Here is a 24,199-nt window from a genome sequence, read left to right as displayed (position 1 = left end):
AATTTTCTTATTATGGTTCTTGATTTTGTGACTTCACTACTATCACATTAAAGGACTTGCCTATCCATTTTTCTAAAGAACCACACATTCAAGGGAAAATAATAATAATAATAATAATAATAAGAAAAAATGAAATAACAAACATAAATAAACCAGAGTTGGCTGGCAGCATTGGAGCAAGTTCAGTTTAACTGCTTAAGTTAAAAGGTAGCCAGCCACAAAACCAACCTTCAGTTTAACTCTGTATGCACACACAATAATAGCTTGTTTGAACGAATGGTTTTTACTATACACAAAGCATACTACTGCAACTCCTCTTACATTCGAATACATTGTATGTATGTATGTATTTCCTGTGCTTGGTTGACATCCACAAAAGGTATGATGGGGCTTCACCAGAAAGGACACCACCTGAAAGTGGAAGACAAGCAAAAGAAAATCAACACAAAATATACACACACTATATATACTATCTATCTTTCTATCACAAAATGCAATACAAGAACAATATCACCAAAGACAAAATGGCAGGGACACATAAAGCCAGCCGAGTATTTCGTGCATAATTTGATTGTATAAAGGGAACATACCCGACATAATTCTGGCACAAATTCTCATGTGATGTTGCTTGAAGGATAAGTTTCTGAACTTGTAATTTGACGGAAAGGCCATGTTCCGCTTCGCGAGTATCACCAGAGATCAAGGTGCTATGGTCTACCACGTGCGGGAGTGAGCTAGAAGGTAAAGACGAGGATGTAGAAAAATCTCTTCCTGTAAGTTTGTTGCCCATTCTTGCCATCACAACGACGGCTCTCTCGTTCAATACCTCATTCGCATCACCCAATTGATTCACAGCCTAAAAAAGGGATGGTTTTGAGATCACACCATAGAGCTAGTTAGCTACTGATTGTTAAGACAATTAATTAATCCATCGATGATACCTGAAGAAGTTCTCTCTCACGGACGCCTCGTTGCGGTTGTAGCATCTCTCGATTGGCAGCAGACTCATCCCCATTCACAACAGGTTGAGTGTGTGTACTTGTGAGAGTAGACATTTGGGGAACTTCATTAAAGTTGAAGAGACGCCAATTTATCAGGGGATCGTGCACAAATGCCTGAAAAAGTTTACAAAACAAATAAATAAAAGTTCGGTTAAATTCTAGATTTGTAGCACACAAAAAAAGTGTATACATTTTACATATTTCGACTAAACTGTTTATCTAACAATTCATCAATCACAATGGCAGAGCATGTACCATAAGGATCCAAGTGCTAATAAAGAAGTGAAAAATAACTATTGGCAAGGAAAAGAGTGAACGAATAGCGTGACCACAAGGAGCCAAGTGTAAGAAAACACAGGAATATATTGCCAGAAAATTCAAGAACTGTCACATTAATCCGGCAATGAAATGAATCCAACTTAAATACGATAAGCCAAAAAAAGTTGAGTTGAAACAGATTTCAATTTTACCTCCATCATTGCCATAACACTATCTTTATTTGTGCGTAGAACCTGCATGACACTCTCGCAAGTGGAACGGAAGTTTCCTTCAATACCACTGACCTCCATTGCTTTGACAAGCATTCTAGTAAGGCGAAATGGAACCTAAATCAACAAATTCTATTTTAAGAGATCTGCGTGATTATGTAAGGCACAAACATACTGAAAAAGAAATAAGTGGATTTCCAAACCTTCTCTGGAAATTTCTCTCGGTTCATGGAAGCTTCAAAGCAATCTCCAAAATCAATGTGAAGTATCTTCCCACTGCAAACAACTTGTCTATATAAGTTGAAAGCTCAAGTGGTTAATCAACTCTATGGAGTTAGCCATTTACATACCTGGAACGGTGGAGCATGAGATTGCTTGGATGTCGATCACCAAGGCCAAGTAAGTAACCAACCTGGAAAAAAGGCAGAGCTGGTAACTAAAATTTCACTGACAGATTCCTAAACAGGCTAGGGGAATCTTATTTAACTTAAAATCAGGTGTTGGGATGAATACAATCGAATGAGGCGATATAGACCCTTAAAGGCCTATATCCAACCACTTAAACAAACAATTGTAGTAACCATAGGCTGATATTGTAATAGAAAACAATTAGCACAAATAATGTCGGCAAGTGAGTGACGCATTTTAAGGAGGGAGTACATTACCATACTCATGACAGCCAAGCTTCTAGTATAGTTTGTCCTCCTGTCCAACCAGACCTCAGAAGTTCGACTCTTTAACCAGAGAACCTAACATTTCAAGAAGGCACATATTAAGCTTGTGCTATAAAGACAGGGTGAATCACATAATTATTGAAAATCCTACCCTTGCTAGGTCATTTCCTTCTGTATTTTGTAACGCATACTCAAAGACCTCAACCTTGGCTATAAGAGACAAATGATCATAATCTGGGGCGAAACTGAGCATTAACTTATGCTCTTGGTTCAGAGTGATCTGAAGTGCAGGAAATAGCAGATGCAATAATCAGGCCAATTATACCAGATTCACAAGTATAACAAATTTGACAAAATCGCAGAAGTAGGTGAAGGATGGAACACACCTTTCTAGCATCCCTATACTCCCGGATGAGATGATGCAAGGTATCACAATTTGGGACCCATCCAATGAGGCCACTGTTTGGAGATAAAGGAATGACAGAATATCTTTGAATGGAGAGATCTTTCTCAGCAGTTTTTCTAGAATTCGCCAGTAAAGTATTTACTAAACCGAAGAGCTGGAAGAGAGGGATCATTAAGAAAACATGTTAGAGAAACAGTACTCTCATAGAATATTCATAATATAAAGATACAGTATGATACAGGCTATGAAAGAAATGAATATGACCTGCATGACACGCTCATCCTGGCGTAAGTCTTCATGTCCTTTAAGAAGGAAAGCATAATCTTCTCCATCGCTTCCATAAATTGTCAACTTACGAGGTCGTTGTTTGGATGTAATGACAACGAGTTGAGGCGCAAATGATGCAATTGTCACCACCGGTACATCTGGGAGACAATAATTTAGTTAAGAGATACACACTAAACAACCCGTTTTTTCTCCAAATGAAAATACCACTTATACCAGCTTTATAAGTTCCAGGAACAGCCAGTTTCAGATCACGACACTCTAGCAGTTCTGGAGAGACAGACTAATTTCACAAAAGAAACAATCAGTATCTTCTAGTGCAACATGTAAATAATACCATAACAGAATAGCTTCTTGCCTGCAAGTCCAGAGTGGTGAGAGTTTGGAGCTGTTTATCGATACGCCTAAAGACATGGTAATAGAGATCCCAAGCCTAGAGGCAAAATACAAAGTTGCATTAGAATAGGATTGAAAGGATAATACAAGTAACTGATGGCCAAAAAGGAAAAATAAAAAATAAGACTTGAGGCATAATACATAACAAAGATAAATTATTCCCACACGTTCACTTGATGAAATCACATGTTGGTTACATCAGTTTTACTCAATAATATTTGTTCAATATATTCATCCTCCATTCTTTTCCAACACAGAATAATATTTTTTACTTCTCATGTATATATATATGGGTTTAGGGGGAAAGACATATAAATACTTTATCTTCTCGTGGACATGCTCAAATGCTTCATGTTTTCCAATAAGGTTGCATGCAATATGACATGGCATGACACGAGAGGAGTTTGAAACAGAGAAAAGCCAAAAGGCAGGGGCAAGTGAAGCATTAAGATAAGTTGAAAGCAAGATCACAGTTTATTGTAATGTACCTGAGTTAACTCTGCATCTTTACCAGTTCTTCTATATTTCATGCAACATTCATAAGCCTCCATAAGTTCATGGCGATACATCTAAAACGAAAATTAACCCCAGTGATAAACAAAGAATTCAAGCCAACAAGAAAAGGAGACAATGAGAGAAATAATAAATCAAAGATATATCAAGATAAATTTTTGGGAACATGTGCTCAGATAAAACCCGCAAAAAATAAAAAATAATGATGATAAAAAGCCCATGTATTTTATGCTTAAGATTATCAAAAATCATTTACGCAGGTATGAGAAGTGTTGGAACCTGGATGAAACTTTTTTCTTTTGTGGTGGTATTGCTCCTCATCGCCCCTTCCTCTAACATTTCATGGAGTGGCTCTAAGACAGTCAGCATTCCCTCAATATTATGTTCACCAAAATATAAGCGGCTAGCTTCTTCCAACGCCTCGTGCCACATTTCATGCCAAAGTATTGCAACTCGTATCAATTCCGTAGATACGAGTTGAGCCTATGCAAATCAAGGACATGGATTAAAATAATAATAAATATTCTTTTGATATATACATATATATATATATATATACTTTCATAGTACAGAATTTTTTACCTCATCCACTAGGACACCACTATGTTGTCGAACTTTGTCAACAACTTCTTGAGCTGCCTGTTTCCGCAAATTGCTAATAGATTTGCAGGCCACAAGAAGAGGGTACATAAGAGCCTGCATACAAAACAATAAGCAAGCAATTTACTTGAAGCAACACCTGGAAAATTTAAAGCACCGACATGATAAACCTAACATATACATTTTCAACAGGTTTGCAGGAAGAATAAAAATCAGTATTGTGGTACATCTTAGAACACATAAAACACTCGAGGTTTTTGTTAATGATGCCATACATCATGACTATTTGAGATTCTTTTTGCATATGAGCGGATGTAATTTCCATTGTTGTGAAGAACCAAGTTTTTCCAAGGAGAGAAAGTGAGCAATCATGAACTATCTGCTTTTTAATAGAACAAACTGTAGATTATAAAAAAATAAATAACACTCAATTACAAATACCTATGACACCCAGACACTCTCATAATTCAGATCTCATTTATTTATGAGTTAATGGGACCTAAAATATCATATTTAACACCTCAATGAACAAAACTAAGCAAGGATTAGAAGAGAACAAAAAGGAAAGCAAGAAGTACAAGTAATTTCTTATAAAAAGTGAAAGGCCAGTCACTTAGAAAGGCTGTATAACATAATGTGAATCATCAATCTAACCTGTGGATGACTCTGACCAATTCGGACCAATAGTGACTGTATCAGTTCTCTGACTGCATGGTTATTGGAATGTATCCTGGCAATTATCTGAGGCAAAACAACCAACCATGTGTTTATATTAACTAGGGAAAATCCTGTTTGCAAAGCCGTCTGAACTTCTGTTGTAGCTCCATGGTTGAACCACAAAGTGAGGAGACGCAGGATATCCTAAAATCCAAGGCCACAACAATCGTCATTAAGAGCATATTATATTACACATTGTTTAACTGCAAAGTTTCATAGTAAGAAAACAAACAAAATGGCTAAGGAAACATCTAGAAAGAGTTGAGCTCAGTGACTAAATTTTAGTTTGTTTGGAGGATTGGATTAGATTTCCACTATTCATCATATTTTTTTCACCCCAAAAACATCAAATCAAACACTTATTTTTTATTTTTTATATTATACTAAAAATCAATTGTACATTCAAAACATCACATCAACACCTACTTATATCACATCATACAACTATTCACATTCAAAAACTTTACTATTCAAATCCCAACTCAAAATCCAAACTCCCAAACAAACACACCCTAAATGTGCTGGCACAAAAGCATCTTAGATAATGCATAGCACCAGTAGAGAATCTTTGAAAAAATGGTACAGAAATCAAACCAAAATGCCGTCGAAAGCCACTATAAGCAACACAAATTGCCCAAGCAGTAACATACCTGTAAACTATCATCGACACCTTTTGCATGTGCACCACAAGCGATAGAGTGAAAATAACCAGTGACTGCAGCAACAACAAACTGTGCCGCAACACCAGAAAAACCTCTCACGGTGTAATGAGACATAACTGCAGTATTAAAAAGTGCCCATTTATGCCAAGCTTTTGCCCATTTAGATGCACAATGAGTTGCATTTCGAAATGCACCAAGGATTTCTGCAGCAAACAAAAGAAAAAGGATCATCTAACCAATTTTATGGAGCTCATTAAATCCTCAAAGTCTTAAATGGCAAGAGTTGAACAGATATAAGCATACCTTGTATAGAGTCATCATCCAAACCTGGGGTCAGTCCCCACTGCCAAGTTCCTAATTTGAGATAAACGCGGGCAACAAGTGGCATATTTGACGGCCCCGACAGGCTAGACTGTGGGGTTTGTTGAATAATAGAGTTTCTTGAGAGGTCCATGGCCAAATCCTAAATATTGAATTATTATCAAAATCCATACGAAACAGAACAAAGCATGCAATGAAAAAGTTGACAGTCAGAATAGGTTAAGGTATACCTTCAGTCTGGCTAATGCTTCTCTGCGCCTATGATCTTCCCCAAGAGACCACTGATACTTCAAATATGCTAGGATTACTTGAGGATCCCCGTGATATTTTACAGACTCCGGAGTTGTTTCAGGATCGAACTACACAGTCCATAAAGAATTAAGTCATCAATAGTCATGTGAACAGCAGCATATAGCATACGTATGCTGTACATTCATATTTATCAATTACCTGTAAGAGTTTGGTTAAGGTTGATCTAGCTTGGCTTATTCTGCCACTTTTACGGCAAAGGGATGCAAACTTTATCCATGTTTCCGCGTCTTCTGTTGGTGGCAGAACAAGGGACCTGACTGCCAGAAGTGCTTGCCAAACCTGTAAATTTAATAGTTGATACATCAAATATTGAGGTAGAAATCCCTCAGCTGGTTGGATTCAGGTTGGGTGCTACGCCTCTTGGAAGTTCAATTTCAAAATAAAGGAAAATTTTAAATTGGGCCCAATAAAAGCATGCCAACATACATCAGCATCATGTAAGATAATCTAAATTGTGAAAATAGAGCATCAACACGCAATCAAGGCCTGACTAATTTCAGATTTAGAATTGTATTTGTATCATTACAAAACTTTGTTTAAAGTAAGAATGAGGCATGTTTACAACAGTATATCAAACACAATTCAACATGAGCCAATAGAACCAATATGAAGAACAGATAAATGGGTATAAACTAGCCTTCGCATCAGGGACACCTGGGTGGGTTCAAAAAAGGTTGCAGAAATAAGTGTAACTAAAAGTACACTTACGTAGTTTGCTACAGGAAAGTGCGTAGAGACATCTAACTGGAGAAAATACAGCTCATCGAAATCTTACCTCAACATTCCGTTTTGCACCTTTTATCCGTTCATTCCACATGTTGCGGATGAGAGTTCGTCGTCCCTGAGCAACAGGGTTTCCAGTTGGAAGGGTACAGTAATCAATGACCTATATTAAAAGAGCACCGGGCAGCTTTGTTAGAATCAGAATTTATTGGCATAAATATAGACCTGTAACAACACATTTCCTTATTTGTAGAAAAGCATATACCTCCTCTAACTCTGATAACTGCTGGATGCGAACCATATTGCTGTATGCACGTTCGTAACTTTCAAGAACCTAATGGGCAAAAATAGCAGCATTTTTACATCAAAGTATATGTAAAAGCAGCATGACAAAAGGGAATGTGTAGGTAATAAAAGACCCATCAGTACATAGATGCAGATAGCTTGAAACCATTTTCTGGCTCCCCAGTACTACACAACTTCACTCCTGCCTTGAGAAAATAAGTACTAAGGGTCTGTGACCTAGGTGAATTAGTTTTTTATGTTATATAGGGATTAGGGAACTACCTAACAATGTTATGCAGAAAACAAATCCATGTCCAATACATACAAATATATGAGTTATGCACATAGTTCAATTATATCATCAATAAGAACATTGGGGGAAACAATTAAGAGTAACAGAACTACAATCAATTGAAAAAGGTTGAAAGGAATTTGATGCATGTATAACAAAAGATTAAATTTTTCCTAACTTCCACTTTCACCTTACTTTGCAGGAAATATAAAGGAGAAAACTAACCAGTGCAGCTACTTCTGTAGCCAAACATTTCCTGGCTCTTTCAACGTATTCACGTGCTTCTTCATACTACCATTGAAAAAATAAAATAAAATGATATGTATAGTAAAAGGTCAAAACAAGTTTACAAGGGCAAGATTATAATGAATTTTGCTATACCCTTTCTCGACGAACTAATAGAACAGCCCTAAAAAACGTTCCATTACTACTCCCATCGCCTGTAGCGGCAGTGTTACCCAAAACTCTAAGCTTGGTTTCATCCCCATCATCCAACCGAGATACATATTCAGCCATCTGATCCCACTCGCCCATGTTCCAGGCAGCATGTGCAGCCTAAAACAACAGATTGAAGCAATTTGAAACATGACACATCATAAACAGTACCATTAGCATACTGCTAAAATTGTCAGAACAGTAATATTTACCGCTCCTTATTTCGGTAGTAAATAGGGGGCAAAAGGCAAACAGGCATATATTTGATGAGTTATGAAGAATGATACAGATTCACTTTGACTCAGTACCATCTAATATAGAATTTGAAACAGAAAGCACGATATCATTGAACAATAAAACATTTTATGAAGCCAAAATCAAACCATGGGTGCCATCTCCAGCCGAGCAGCCGGCTCAGCAGGTGTCCAGTACTCCTTGCAGAGATTGTTGAGCTCTTCCCACCGAGCAAGTGCAGCCAGGCATCGCATTCGCCCTTAAACAAGTTTTACAAGATGAAAAAATTATTATATCATCTAAAAGATCATATGGTCCAGGAAATTTGCACTCGTTGATTCAAGGAATGTTAATAGACCTAATCAAAGAACCACTGCAATTGTCGAACCAAACACAAACTTACAAGAAGAATCAGGGATAATCAAAGAAGTGAAATGAGTTTAAAGAAGTGCCAACATAAAGAAGGCATTGACATAGAGATAATGTCTTCAATAGTCTATGTATTATCATGTGAGTTCTACAATAGCATGAAGTGATGAAACCTATTGAAAAGCAGTAAACATTTGAAACAAAAGGAAAAGTGATTCGGTGATTTGGCTGAAGCTACATGAAGGTTGCCAAAAGTTAGATACTATGAAAATTAAAAAATAAAATAAAATCCTCTAATTTTTTGATGACGTGAGAACCGACGGCCGCTATTCTTCGAGTGCGCTTTGAGTAACTCCCAGCCAAAACTAATAACCTGCAAACTAAGTCTGACAATGCAAGTCACACTAGACGAACTATGTGTGGCAAGCAGGAACTGAAAGCTTTAAATTCTCTAGTTTTAAATTGCTTGAAGATGGATTTAAAATTAGATATTTCATCTAATACCATATCAATAAAAAATTTAAAAGGCATAACAACTATCAAAGATAATCAGACAGATTTCTTGTAGTTACTCTTTCATGCAGACACATCAAGCAAAAACACTCATACATAAGTGAGACACTCTCGCAGGGCCCTATATTCTTCATGCTGATCAACGAAATACAAACCAATCATATCCTACTTCACTGCATATCTGAATAGGAATACATACCAAGAGTTGCATCTAGAACAAGATGTGGCGGTGTTGGTTGAGATGGAGTGGGGGAGGCTTTAACAGTGTAAGCTTTGAGAGCATCAGCCCATCGCTGAAGTTTTTCATACCTTAAAAAATGAAAGATTTACTTGAGTGACAAAATGATCCAAGTAAAATACAACAATGTCAGCTTCCAAAAACTCTTGAAACTTGTGACTACAAAGTATAATCAGACATCTTAGTTTTTAAAGTTCAGTACATGGTGGGAATAAAAAAATCCAGCCAAGGACTAAGTCTTACGATGAACTTAAAGTAAAAGGAGAACCCACAGTACACAATGAGTGTGGATTTTGCAAGAAAATATACAATTGTTGATGAATCTTACCATGACTCTTTCAGTTGAACTCCCAAATGTTGTTGAGCATATGTTAGTATTCCAACTGCCGCCTACAAAAACAATAATAACAACACACAATTCAGTTAATGGCTCAGAAAATGTTTGTGGATATCAGAAACTAGTGAGGAGATGTCTAATCCTAAGTAACAACCTCATGTTGGTGTAGTTGATTATTGATATGAATAAGAGCTTCAACAACAGTAACAGGGTTTCCATCCATCCTATTTGAGCGGGCACCTTCAAACTCCATCTCTTTATAGTGCAAAGCCTTCGCAAATGCACGGCACTGAAACACAGAAGCCGAAGAAAAATAAATCTTGTACACAAATTATGCATCTAATGACAAATTGTAATTGTCCAGATACAGTAAAAGCTTTTCACCTTTTCAGCTAGAGCACCAAGCAGACGAATATCAATTGGAAGGGGCCTTTCATCATGTTCCATGAATTCGGCCTGAAAACCAAAAAAATAAAATAAAATATACTCCAAAATATTGCACAATGCAAAGAGATCTCCAACAAGATACTGATAACTTTTTATACCATTCCCAAACACCAATGAAAAACTCATTTTCCCCATACCAAGTCCCTTGTTATCATCAACTTGAATTTTGTTGGTTGATTCCCGTTTGTAGAGAAATAAATAAACGATACGTATCCTAACAGAAAGCATTTAGGTGAGATGATCATTTACATTTGTGTATCAGAGACTTAGGTCTCGAGTTCGAGTCCCACTGTCAATAAATAAATAAATGATGTGTATCCTAGCAGTTTAAACTTTTAGGTGAGACAGTTATTTACATCATCTACCACTAAGGGAGACGCATACACTTTTCAAATCAGTAAAGTCACACAGATTATTGTAGAACTTTGTCCTCCCAACATAAAGGTCTAACTGAATTAAATTATGCATATTTGCAAGTGACTTCACAACCATAAGCAACAGATGAAGGCAAAAGTAATCATTTTAAGGAAGGCGCATTCAGTAGTGATAAAGATTAAATGGAATATACCAAGTTTAAAAGTGTAGCAAGAATTTCTGGAGGTATGTTCGGAGATGAAAAGGCCATTTCCAAACTTCGAACTAGCTGCCTTTGGCAATGCTCATTCAGTTGTGTCCAGCAGCTAACAAAACCAGCAGCAAACAACTCTCTTCCAACAAAAGGCTTCAATAACAGGCAACATGGGATTACCAACAAAAGAAGTCACTGTATCCATCATCAATATTCTAGCTCAGGGTGAAAAAGAAAAAGGAATAAGGAATCATGAGAATTACTTGCAACTGGGCAAGCTTGGCACACGTTCTCAAAGCTGGTGAAGGTGATTCTTTTAGTAGTTCAATGCTAAAATGCCTCATCCACTCAGCCCAGTCCTCTTTTGTACTACGCTGAGAAGCCTCCCCAGCAGCACGTAGTCGTGCTTCATTAACCTATGAAAGTTGCAGGAACAGAGATGAAAGAAATTGTGGTTTATTAAAATAATCAAATGGAAAATAAAAATAAAAAAAAAGACACCGCTAAATTTATTCATTTACAAACAACATACAGCAGTATCAAATCTTTATCCTGATTATGGTACATTGAACAATATGCCAACTAATTATCCAGTCTACAGTGAGTTTTATTGTTCTACTAGAAACATAAAATCACACAAGCACCATTGGTTCAAGACAACCTCTAATGAGTATATTGTTAGATGTCACCACTGATATAGCTTAGATAAGCAAGGTCAGCATATCTTCTGGTTTGTGCAAATAGATCAAGCTGTTTCCAGCCATTTCATTGTTGTAATTGTGATTTTGTGCAAATCCTCAGAGTGCTATATAGCATTTTGATAAGTTTTAGGTGTTAGACTGAATAGCTCAGCCTAAAGAAGTAAAGAACTAACCAGCAATGCCACAAAAATGGCTTGGTAGTGACAGGAATATCCACAAAAACAAGAAATGTTTTGATATGTAATATATATATATATATACAAGAAACTTGACCTACACAAAAAAATTTCAATATCATCATATGCCAATCTGCTACAAAGATCAGTTTTGACATGTATTATCAAACCAATAACAATGCACAAAATGTAGGGAACTATACAGATCATCATTCGAACACTTTGTATGCAAGAGAAAAAAAAAAAAAAACTGAATGTACCTGATGGGGCTTATGCAGATCAATTCTATCATCTTGATCCTCTGTATCACTTAAAGGGTCACTTATAACCTCCCGCGGGAGCCGGGAATTTTGTTTTTGGGAAGCAGCACTCCCAAGAATCAAAGGCTCCCTTTTTTCTAGGCATTCTGCAATTTCTTCAAACTCCTTATGCTGGTCAAGGAAAACAGGCATGTTCAATAATACTCCTAAAATTTCATAGACTAAAAATATAGGAAAAATAACTATGATACCCGCAAGCGATGCTTCAGTAAGAGCTTCTGAATAGATGAAATGTAAATGGCGAAATCCTCCCCGAGAGCACGAGCAAGGCAGCAAAGTGCATCCACAGCATCCTTTCTAAGGTCATCATTTTTCCTGCATATTGGATATGAAAAAACTAACATTGTCAACTATCTATCAAGGACAAACTGGAAAATTTTACAAGAATAGGGGTAGACAACCAGATGCTTAGTGAATGTTGAACTACTTTCAACCTACAAACAGTGACTTATGATACTAAGAACCCTTCTCAGATTGCAAAAAATGCATTATTCACAAAGGATGCATAACTCTTGGCAATACAAGAATGAGCATTCTTTTCCCTATTCAAGTTAAAGGTTGCTAGATTTTGACATTCAGCCGCAGGGCTAGCACCCAATTTACAATACAATATATATTCAACAATAGGTTCTGACCATCAAGTTCAAAATAGACTAGGGAGGCAGTAAAAACACAACATGGCCATCTTGTGCTCCTAACAAAACATGCAACATTTATCTTTACGTGGCATTGAAGCAGTGAAATCTTGAGAAGCAGTTGATTGAGGGAAGAACCACTAAGATTCATCACAGAGTAAGGAAAACTAGACAAGCGTTTTTTATTCACATGCTTCTTCAAGGATTAAGCCTATGCACACTTGTACATTGGATCCATTTACCATAACACCCTCCAGATGTTCAAGGTTTCTAAATAGCTACAAATTTGAAATTCAATAGAAAATAAGAAGGAACCATACCCATCCAGGACAAGCTTCAGGTGATGCACAAGAGCAGAAATGTGACCTGTAACCTGGCAAATAAACAAATAGGTAGAAAGAATAGATTACCTATAACTGTGAGATACATAGAAGCACATGATAGCTATGAATTTATATTCAACCTGCACACGAGGAATCAATCTAGTGAGAGTTCGGATAGCAGCACGACGCACTTCTACTGAAGCATCCACTTTGAAAATTCGTATAAGTGCAGGAAGAAGTAAATGCATATGCTCATCCAAAGTCCCTAAAGAATAATGTCAAATATTTCAATTCATCCTGATAAGGTGACAATCAAAAGTAAAAACCAAAAACAAAAAGATGCCACTAACCGCCAAAAACTTCAAGAGTGCGGAGAATATCAACTACATAAGTGTAGTCTTTAAACCTTTCAGCATCACTAAGGACTTGAATACATGATGGAAGAATAAAAGGAAGGTGGGTCCTAAATTCATCATTGAGAGCCAAACAGAGTTGCTCGAGCAAATGCAAGATCTAGAAGTCAAAGAACAAGAACATTCTAATTAGTGACATATTTCAGCAGTACAATCTAAAGATTCTAAACCGTGGCATGTCTCCATGTTTGTATTCAGAAGTTGACTTACAGGAGATCCATGCACTGGCCGGTTCGTAGCTGGCAAACTAAAGGATGACCATAGTTCTGATATTAAAGAGAACAACTCCGGAAGATACTTACGAATATGCTGCAAGGGCAGAACAGTTATGCATAGCTTTAAGGGTCCGAAGATGATTGGAAAACAGTTAAAGAGATGGGCAAAGACCGTCTACCTGGCGAACAATGGAAACCAGGGTACCAAGTTTCCATGTTATATACTCCTTAAGGGAATCGTCACAATTACGAACAGTATGGAGGAGATCCGGCAGCACCTTTGATCAATGTCATTCAAAAAAATAAATAAATAAATAAATATGAAAAAGACAAATCAAGAGTAGCATTAGGGAAATACTGAAAATAAGAAGTTAAGCACTTTACAAGCTGACATGAATACAAGTAAATAATGGACTAACCTTGGGAAGGTAAGGAACACAGCCAAGGCCCATTGACTTTCCTCCCAAAACAAACAGAACAATTTAGCAACCATTCTAAGAGTGGATATTGTGCACAATAAAACAAACATGAAGCATATTACAAAAGCCACAACAGTACTAATTAGAATTCAAACATCAAACTAACCTTAAATATGAACATTAGAGATCCAACCACCTTTTGGTGGTAACTAGAAAGCGAAGGATCTCTGAAAATTCGCATGAGGGAACTGATAGCAACCTGAAGTAAATTAGGGTTGAGAAAGTAAAGAAAAGAGCATTCTAATCTTAAATCGAAGTACAACAGAGAATAACATGCAAGCCTGATTCAAATTCTTACCGTGGAGTAATAATCTTCCGATGTGGCAAAAGATGGCCACAGATCCATAGGAAGTTCACCCATCGAATGAATATGTTGACCAGGATCACCAGTAGCACCAGCACGGGCAACTTCTCCGTGTGGCCCTGGTAAGCTTAACTGATTTCGTTTATGTGCATGGGGATCTAAAGCACCCATTATTCCTAGAACCTAAACATTACCAATAACAATTCTTAAGCTAACGAGTAGAAGAAACTTTTGATTGGCTGGATGAAACCACCAACTACCTTCAAAACTTCTCGTCTGGTGGACCATGCTAGCTCACCATTAAGCAATTTTAGAAGTAATCCAAGCAACTGAGGATACTCATTATATGGAGTAATGACATAACTGCCAAATCATCAAAATTATGTTAAGGATAGGTTTCTTGTAAGCAAGCAGCTAACTCCTCACATCAAGCAACAACAAAAAATTTCACACCTGCTATACCCTCCTCAACCAACACATGCACGCATTCTATTATTTCAATTGTAAATTATTTGCCCAATGATGTAACAATCCTTTTGAGCTATAGAACACCGCAAAGCCTCATAAACAATTAACTTTAACTACTGATCTATAGGCAGGACTACAACAGTTTTTTTGCAGTTAACTGAAAAATGCAAGTCTGGCACATGCCAGCCAACTTTCGAATACAAATAAGCAAATTGAAAGAATTCATACCCTGTGCTTTGTACAACTTGACCCAGGGTTGTGATGGCAACTTCCCGTTTCGAGGCAGCTGCACCATCTAATAAAGCATCAACAATTAAGGGCATAAGTTCTGGAATATACTGTCTCATTGCAAAGCCCCCCTGACATGTTCAACATAGAAACTAGTGTTAACAAATGATTTTTTGTTTCATCAAACATAGAAACAATATATCAATATAAAATGAAGACAGCCCGTAAAGTCAACACTCACTACAGATACAAATGCATGTTTTAAGAGAAACTAAGGAAATACTCACCACCCTGGCAAGATCACCAACGGTTACCAGAACTCCACTGATAATTCCATTATTAGCATTTACCCCAGTTCCTTCATTGAGTTTAGCAATCAGGGCCTGAAGAGTATTAGAGAATTACAGCATTTGAGAAATACAACTTAAAACAAACCATCGAAAATATTAAAGTTACTCAAGCATATCTTGAACCTTGTGTATGGGAGCAATATATGGCAATATTAATCTCTCACAGTTGCGAATTAAGCATCCCAATAATTTTGCACTTTCTTCTCTGCATTTGCTGTCAGCACTATTTGCAGAAGTAGACAAGTCAATGGACAAAGTGAACGAAATACAAGATAAAGAGGTAGCAGATGAATACCATAAAGTTCTCATTATGAAAAGATAAATAACTAAGGGTGTGTTTGTTTAGGTGATTTATTTGTTTTTCACTATTCACATGTTTTCACCCCTAGAAACATCAAATCAAATACCTATTTTTTATTTTTTTTATTTTTTATATTATACTAAAAATCAATTTTACATTCAAAACATCACATCAATATTTATTTATATCACATCAAATAACTATTCAAATTTACAACTTTACTATTCAAATCAAAACTCAAAATCAAATCACCCAACACCCAAAGTATTCTAGTCCAACAAGATCAAGAAATTGAAGTGTGTCAATAATACCTTTGCTTTAGATAAGTTAATAACTGAATAAGATGCCGACGGAGAGCTGGAAGTACATAAGCTGGATTTTTTTCAGATAGTCTTCCAGCAACTGAAATTGCAAATTCTCGAACTTCGAAGTCCTGAGGATTTAAGAGAAAGTTTCAAATTTTTTGTGTCGTATCACAAGAGAAATGTCTTGTCTCTGTATCTTAGAAAAGCATGCAAAAGCTTGGCCTAAACGTCACAATCTTTAGAAAAAGGTTCTTTCTTCACCCCAACCTAACAACATCAAAAAGTTCCTATAATATCAATGCCGAAAGTCCTAAAGCATAAACACTAGAAAATGAGGTGCCAAAATCATTGGCCATCTCAATTTCAGGTGTAAATACACTCCAGGTCTTATATCGTAAATAGAAAACAGAGCACTGCTTCTTTGACAGATTAATAGCTAATTAAACAAACTAGTGATAAAATAATAAATACTGCTTATAAATAGATTGCCAACCCAAAATTCATCCATATAGTATTACTTTCACAACTATAAAATACGTGAGGATATGTGCCACACTGCCACCCACATTCTCTGATTGTTTACAAATTTACTTTTAGATTTATTTTTCATCTTTATAAAATAAACCCTCTCCCCTTTTACTCGATAAGAAGCAAAAGGATCCATGGGATTTATTCCTCATCCAAAGTACCACACTAAATCAGTATCTGTAAATCGTCCCGAAGACAATACTCAAAGGTTCATATGTTGCGGGAAGCAATTTCTTCAGGGTAATCGGATATCAAATTTAGACAAGACAGGAATGAAAAGGAAGTGATCATAAGTAGCTGGTTACTCAAGCTTAGATAAAAAATAAAAAATAAAAAGTAACCTGGAATTCGTAAAATAGGGACAAATCTTTGGACATACTCTTACCCACCACCAAGCATAATTCCATGACAAATTCTCTAAAACAGTAAATTGTTTGCCTTATCATATTCCAGCTAGAATACCTCATCATTGAGAGCAGCAAAAATTGCAGTCAAACAATCTGCTTGTGCCAGAAAATCATCAAATCCCCGATTATCATGCAAAGAGGAAAATATAGATCTCCGAACAGTAACATCAGAGTCAGCAACAGCTGCAATAAGAAGCTTTTCTACAATCTGCAGGTGGCATCCAAATAATGTCAAAATAAGAATGGTCCATCAGATCACATGCATGGGAATTAGTCACAAAAGAATGAGTCAAGCATGAACCACAGGCAAAGTTCAACCTTTTATTCAATTATCCTACTTCATAGATATTATTTAAATTATATATTCAATTTCCTAGGTCTAATGTAAGTGTACAGAGCCTGAATCATAGATTTTAAAGCTGTTTTCATAGGTCAAAATTATATGGTCACCTCAAAAGAAATATCAAGGATTACGCAATTCCTCAACTCCAGTTTATTGTGCAATGCACATATAAAGACAGAAAAGCAAGGAGATTACTTAAGATGTAGTACAGAACTCAAACCTCCTCAATTAGGCGGCGGCGTCTTCCACCAGAACGACTTGTCCTACTAGGATTATACTGGGTGGAAGATAAGCCAGACAAGGAATTTGTCATCAATTTGCAGCAACACAAAGCAGCATCTTTTCTTGTACCTCCATCATCATCTTCCAAATATACAACAACAGAGTTTCTAGCAAACTCCAGAAGGTCATGACCCTGAAACAAAAACATAACCATTAGGAAAGATGGTGAGAATGAAGAAAATCAGATGGTTAAAAAGTGAAGCTACCCTAAAATGAAACCGAGCAAGCGTTTGCAAAGCAAGTTGAACAAGAGCAGAACCACTCAGGTCAGACACTTGCAGAGGGGCTGAAATGCTAGCAGTCCTCGTAATGGTAACAGAAGGCCTTGACTGATTTTGTTGAGGTCGAGAAAGAACTCCTGAGATGCATTCAAGTAAACGCACTTGTATTGTTGGAAGCAGAGAAGGAATGCTGAAACACCAAGAGATTCTCAACGTTAAACCTTAATATGTTAATTAAAAGAAAGAAGAACAAAGATGAACAAAGGAAATCTTGCTGAAAACCCGGTAGTTATGTTCTCAAGGGATTGTACAAGGGTTGAGGATAATCCAGCGGAAAACATTGCATCCAAAAGACTTCGCACAAATGGTTCCATAGGAGGTCCCATGGCTTTAGCAATATTTCCAACACAAGCCAATGCCTCCATGCAAGGTCGCCCTCTACGAGGAGCAATCTACCAAAGAAGGCCAATTTTCAAAATAAAAATTCTATATACTAGATATATAAGCAGAAATAGCAGGATAAGTATTGGAGTTGAATATTAATACTGATGAATGATTTGATTCATACAGCATCACGCAAGTGTGTAGTTATTGTCGGCAAATAATTGATGAGTTCACCATCCAATGCACCAGCCATCTCCCCAAGGGCAATGAATCCACTAGCAGCTTCTGCTTGTATTTTAAGGACATGAAGTATATGCTTCATACAAATCTGAGTAAAGAATTTATCAATCAAATTGCAATTAATATAAAATAAATTAATCCCAAAATAAGCTGAATATAGTTACTGAGAATAAACAACTAACCGACAGATAGTTAGTCACAAAACGGTCACGCAGGAAATGGGCGATTCGAGGAAGCAAAGAAGTTATGCTAAGACGAACTAGGCGGTCCCTGTGTTCAAGATACCGTAGAACGATCTCAGCTACTTCTCTATATCTAGACATCATGAACTCTCCGGTATTCCTGCCAAACAAAATCCTCTATCGGTTAGAACCCACAAAAGATGGAAATGTTTTCTATGTAGTTCAGACCTAACACTCCTTGGAGCACTATGGAATCAGATATTTCAGCATTCGGTACATCATAAAAAACTAGAGATACAAGGACTGCACACTAAAGCATATATAGAATATATATATCGTTGAATATCGTCCCACATTGGATATGATGTAGGAACTCCCTTGGCTTATAAGAGTGAAGGACCCTCCACCTATCACCAATTGATTTTAGGTTGGAAGCTCGAATCTCTTCTAACATTTATCATACAATAGATTGTTGAAGTTCAATTGATTCCTACAAGGAATTTCAATGCAACCACCATGGCAGTAACACCCATGATAGATGTTTAACTATCTAAACACAGTGGTGGCGACATTTCCTATAAGGCTATAACTAACAGAGTTACTCAGTTACAATCAATACTATCAATGGCACACAAAGCAGGAGCTAATAGTGCTCAGTCCAAAAACAAAATAGAACAAAATCACAGATTATAACATTTGTCAAAATAAATGGAAGGATCAAATTGATCCTGTTTCCAATAAACACACTACAAGTAGAAAACACTATGATTAAAGATTGAAAAATTAACTTATGCAGCAACTATGGATGAACAAGAACCAGACGCATAGTTGTCTTGCATCTTTTTTTACCGAAATATCAAAGAACCAGAATAAAAGTAACAAATGCAAAGTGTCAAAGATAAGGGAGAATATATTGGAAAATTTAGATTAGATTAATATAACTCAAAATTCAATGCAAACATGTTAGAAGAAGTTTCCACTTAAAAGTGTTCAATAACCATAGAAGATGAAAATGAGATAGAGAACCGAAGATCTGTCCCAACAAATCTAGAATATGAAGCAAGACGCTACAAACAATTCATAACACAGCTTGTTGTTTTGTTATTCTCCCTTCCCTATTTATTTTTTTTTTTTTTTAATTTTCTCTATTTTGGCTGGGAGAAGGGGATTGGGGAGGAGTATCACGAGGATAGCACAATGAGATGCAATAAAATACAGATTCAACTTCTTATAAGACATTCATCAGCCCTACCTCAGCAACTCGCCAACTGCAAGAAGCGAACCATGTATGCTATGTATAGGGGCATTTCTTCCAAGTCCATCTTGTGTAGCTTCAAACATGCGATAATACCTGCCATGAACATTTTTAAGCATATGGTCCAGGATACAATAATTAATAACAATTAACCAGTAATACTTAAACATCACTAAATTTTTCTTTTTCTGTGCACTTGGAGGAAAATGATAGCACTAACACTCAGTGAGCTATAGATCAGATTCGGCTAATACAGAATTTTTATTTCTATGACAGGCCCGTGCAAAAATTCACAACATAAAAACATTTCAGAATGCTCAAAAACAAGTTCAAGTTTCATTAGCTTTTTCATGTTTGTGATTTGTATGAGGTTGTATTGCTTTTCTTTTTCCAGAATATTTTCTTCAAAAAATTATTCCCCCATCCGGAGTCTGGACTTCCCACCAGACAGCTAGTGAAGAATTTGCAATATTTCAAATTCTTATGCTCAAAGAGGCACTAGAGTTTTGGATAAATACAAAGTTAACTTTGATATGGCTCTTACAAGAAATGAACACTAAGTGACCATACATGCAGCTAAACTATGTCATACTCATCACTTCAGCAAGTAAATACCAAATTTACCAAATTTTTTTGGAGACGCAAATGAGGGGCTGAAGCAAACACAAGGAATAATACAAGTACAGGTTTGAAAGGTCAACTCTTTGGGAGGGATATTTAAAAGCTTAGTTCCAGATGATTCACCTATTAAAAATTCAAGACAATACAGCTCCATAGTACAGTAACTCAATTCTGAATAATACGAATTAGTAGTTTGCTTAAAGCTCACCAGCACTTTTTTGTACATGATCTGTTCTCTAGGCAATAAGAGAATTGAGGTAATTTTTCATCATGCATTTTAGTTACAAATCAAGTATACGATATAACGGTCCAAGTAAATATGGTCAATAGCAGATTATCCTCACGCTACCATTGTTGTAGCCAGAGTAACATGCCTAGAAATCTACTTATGAACAGCAACACAAATAAAGAATATTAATTTCAGAAGTTGGCCATATATGAAGTAATTAGCATCATATGCAAGCCAACAAACAAAATTTCAGTGCTCATGGTTGAGATACCTGGACATGCCAATTCAAATAAGAGTACACAAAGTTACAAGCAGAAAACTCACCAGCCAAGTGAAATCATGAAAAAGTTGGACATGCCATAACATGCATGTAACAATTAATCTCATAAAAACAATTATCCAAGGCATCATTTAGAAATGCGCAATTACCATTGGACACGCCATCGTGTCTCCCGTTTCTCAATGACTCTAAGACAAGCCCGCAATGCCTCTACAGCTCGCTCCCGGACATCCAGTTTTGGATCCCTCAGGGCAACCCAAATAGCATCCACAAACTCAGGAACATGCACGTTGAAAACTGTTGAAGCATTCTCAGCCATTTCCTGTAAAAAGTATTGAACATTTATCACACATACCGTAACACATAAAGGGTCGTACAAATGTAATATATATGTATAAGAGACTTCCAATGCTAGATGACATAAAAGTTTTTAGTTAAGAAATGACAATACCAACATCTTTTTACCTCTGGTACAACCACAAAAAGGCATAAAAGTAAATTCAAAAGAACAATTTATGACATCTTTCGAATCAATATTGGTCTAAAGTGAAGAGGAATTACGGTAATAAAGAATATTCAATTCGATTACTTTAGCGAATAGTATCATAAAGTTTCTAGGATAAGGGTTTAGTATTTAAAGCCACATCATTTTTATTCGCCTCTTTAATATAACATAAATATAATAACAATTCTGTTAGAGAAATCTTTCCCAAAAAATAAAAAGGTTTATGTTTTGAGTCATTAATTGTCCAGAGATCTCTACGACCCATGTGTAATGGTATCCTCACTTTCCATAGATTTAGCGACCGGTCATTAAGATCGTTCCACACTGAGCCCTTAGACTCACAAGGGTAAACCTCGTCGCTTATTGTCATCTTTTAGAAAGGTCCTAACATCTTGAAATTTAATTCATAAGCCTACCGCTCTTTCTTTCCAAGAAACCTACAATTTCAATAATTTTATATGAACCATAAAGCGAACAAGTGAAAGGAACATTCACAGAAACACAAAAATAGTTCCACCTCCTACCCATTGTTCATGTTAAAGTTACCACACCAAGAAACCAACGACATTGGCCTACATCATGTTGTAATCAGATTATTTCAAAATTGTAAGCATGGAAATAATAGAAAACCATCTTCTAGTGAATGGACAAGGAGCTAAATAGAATTAGTCCCAATCAGTAACATGTACCATGACAAGTAAGTAAAGGCACTGAAATAGAATTTTCTTCAATCATGGTACCAAAGGCAGTGTGATGGAGATATAAAAATTTAATATTCTGAGTAACTACATTAATCAGTAACTAAAACTGGGAGCATACTTTTAAAATTAACACAGCAGCAAAGCGACGGTATTCGACTCGATCGCCACGAAGCCATTCCAATGCAATTTTGACCTGAAATAGGCAGGGATAAGAAGATCATAAAAGGTTGTATGCCACCAAGAACAGAAATTTTCAACTTACCAGCCTTTCTACTTCATCTGCCGTCATTGCTCCGCCAGCCCTTGCTAAGTGGCCCAAAACTTTACTTGCAACAACTAAAGTTTCAGGTTCACGCTTTGCCTCGAATGCAGTTCTCATATAATTAGAAATCTTTGCAACTTTCACAGCATTCTCCCCAATTCCAACATCTATAAGCTCATCAATGGCCCTCAAGGCCCCCAAATTCTCAGCAACTTCATTGCTTTCCAATAAATTGGTAATGCGATCGTACAAGTGATCCATAAAACGAGAAAATGCTTCGCCACTGAGATCCCGTGCTTGCTCCTCTACATGTCGTCTCAATGCTGGACCAGCCCCATCCTGAAATACAATCAAAACCCCTCCAACATAACCAACAGATAATTCATTTTTTATCAATTAAAATGCGAGAAAGATGGAATCCGATTAGTACTATACAAAGAAACCACCAGGCACCGATCAATGAAAATACTGGTAGGCTTTACATATACAAAAGCCAACGAGATAAACCAAACAAGCTGATCATCAATTAGGAAAAGCTCTTCGAAAACAAAAGCAAACACAATTCCGATAAGAAAACGGATAGAGAAGAGCTATGAGATCAAATACAAAGTTAGCTGCAAACAGTAGGGCTCAACACAAAACTTCCAGACCTTGGGGTTGCCGCGCACACAAAGGTCCGCCAGGACGCGGTTGAGGGCGTCGAGGTTTCCGGCAGCGTTTCCCCGCACAGAGAGGTCCGCCAGGGCACGGTTGATGGCGTCGAGGTTGCCGGCGCCAGCAGCAGGCGCCGGACCGATGTACCTAATAGACTGAGATGCGCTCGCCAGCGCCATGATCAAGAAAAGATAAAGAAGAGATGATAATCAAAACCCTAAGCCAGTTCCTGAATGCATCAGAGTTCCCCGCCACCGAGAGCCGGCCGCCGGAATTCTCGGGATACAGACAGACTAGGGGTGAGCAAGAATCACTCAGGAACTAGAACAAAGCCCGCCCAGAACCCTAACCGGATTCTGAGAAAATGTGAAGCAGTCTGAACCCAATTTTTGCACCGAACATCAATCAAGAAGCAGCAGGCGAAGATGTGTACAAGTTTATCGGCGGTACGGAGAATATAGAGAGAGAGAGAGGAACACAAAAATGACAGAGAGATAGAGAACTGTTTCAGGAATGGATTCCTCTTTATTGCTTGTACCAATATTACAGTAAATATAATTATAATTTATTTGTTTGCCTTTTGATTATTTTTTTTTATTTAAATGGTAATTTAAATGTAATACTCCTCCCTTACATTTTTTTTTTTTTTTTTTTCCTATCAGGTGGTAAAAATTACTCCCTCCGTCCCATGTATTATGGCCTATTACTGTGATACGGGAATTAGGTAAAGTATGATTAGTAAGTAATTAAGAAGTATATTAGTAAAAATAATTATTGTATAATAAAAATAATTGTGGATTAAGATTAAAATATAATAAAAATTATAAAAATTATAAAAATTTTAAATTTTAAATGAGAGTAAAGTGTATAATTATATTTCCAAAAAAGAATTGACAAATTATATGGGACGAAGGGAGTACTAAATTAAAAAATATTTAGGGTGTGTTTGTTTGAGGTTTGGATTTTGAGTTTGGATTTAAATAGTAAAAAATTTGAATTTGAATAGTTGTATGATGTGATATAAATATGTTTTGAATGTAAAATTAATTTTTAGTATAATATAAAAATAAA

The 24,199-nt window shown here is 36.6% G+C and overlaps 1 protein-coding gene across 2 annotated transcripts; it reads right to left on the bottom strand.

The window, feature by feature from the left end:
- Nucleotides 1–117: 117 nt before the first annotated feature.
- LOC127262043 (serine/threonine-protein kinase TOR) lies at nt 118–23,642 on the bottom strand. 2 transcript variants are annotated; one of them, XM_051290532.1, is made up of 57 exons: nt 23,125–23,642; nt 22,475–22,813; nt 22,331–22,405; nt 21,156–21,328; nt 19,874–19,972; nt 18,622–18,781; nt 18,384–18,527; nt 18,098–18,267; nt 17,801–18,005; nt 17,533–17,727; nt 17,025–17,177; nt 16,041–16,162; nt 15,552–15,651; nt 15,366–15,461; nt 15,079–15,209; nt 14,643–14,745; nt 14,377–14,565; nt 14,185–14,277; nt 14,019–14,054; nt 13,779–13,877; nt 13,595–13,693; nt 13,322–13,484; nt 13,112–13,236; nt 12,969–13,021; nt 12,205–12,328; nt 11,954–12,124; nt 11,080–11,232; nt 10,817–10,969; nt 10,186–10,257; nt 9,956–10,090; nt 9,793–9,854; nt 9,426–9,535; nt 8,494–8,603; nt 8,057–8,230; nt 7,901–7,966; nt 7,364–7,432; nt 7,151–7,261; nt 6,514–6,654; nt 6,294–6,422; nt 6,046–6,205; nt 5,731–5,945; nt 5,018–5,224; nt 4,346–4,459; nt 4,043–4,246; nt 3,739–3,819; nt 3,213–3,287; nt 3,071–3,137; nt 2,834–2,994; nt 2,550–2,723; nt 2,315–2,443; nt 2,155–2,238; nt 1,840–1,901; nt 1,693–1,765; nt 1,472–1,606; nt 942–1,115; nt 591–856; nt 118–411 (listed from the first exon to the last, which is right to left on the bottom strand). In XM_051290532.1, the coding sequence occupies exons 1-57, from the start codon at nt 23,305–23,307 to the stop codon at nt 393–395; spliced, it is 7,485 nt and encodes a 2,494-aa protein (XP_051146489.1). In that variant the 5' UTR covers nt 23,308–23,642; the 3' UTR covers nt 118–392. The 2 variants fall into 2 exon arrangements, with proteins under 2 accessions (XP_051146489.1, XP_051146490.1); XM_051290533.1 differs by lacking the exons at nt 18,622–18,781; nt 19,874–19,972; nt 21,156–21,328; ... (1 more) ...; nt 22,475–22,813; nt 23,125–23,642 and having other exon boundaries at nt 18,127–18,267; nt 18,384–18,525.
- Between the last annotated feature and the right edge of the window lie 557 nt (nt 23,643–24,199).

This window comes from Andrographis paniculata, unplaced genomic scaffold, assembly GCF_009805555.1.
Source record: "Andrographis paniculata isolate CXL003 unplaced genomic scaffold, ASM980555v1 Contig65END, whole genome shotgun sequence".
In the NCBI taxonomy this organism is placed as follows: domain Eukaryota; kingdom Viridiplantae; phylum Streptophyta; class Magnoliopsida; order Lamiales; family Acanthaceae; genus Andrographis; species Andrographis paniculata.
The sequence above is the reverse complement of the archived record's forward strand: the minus strand, read 5'-3'. Positions and strand labels throughout refer to the sequence as shown.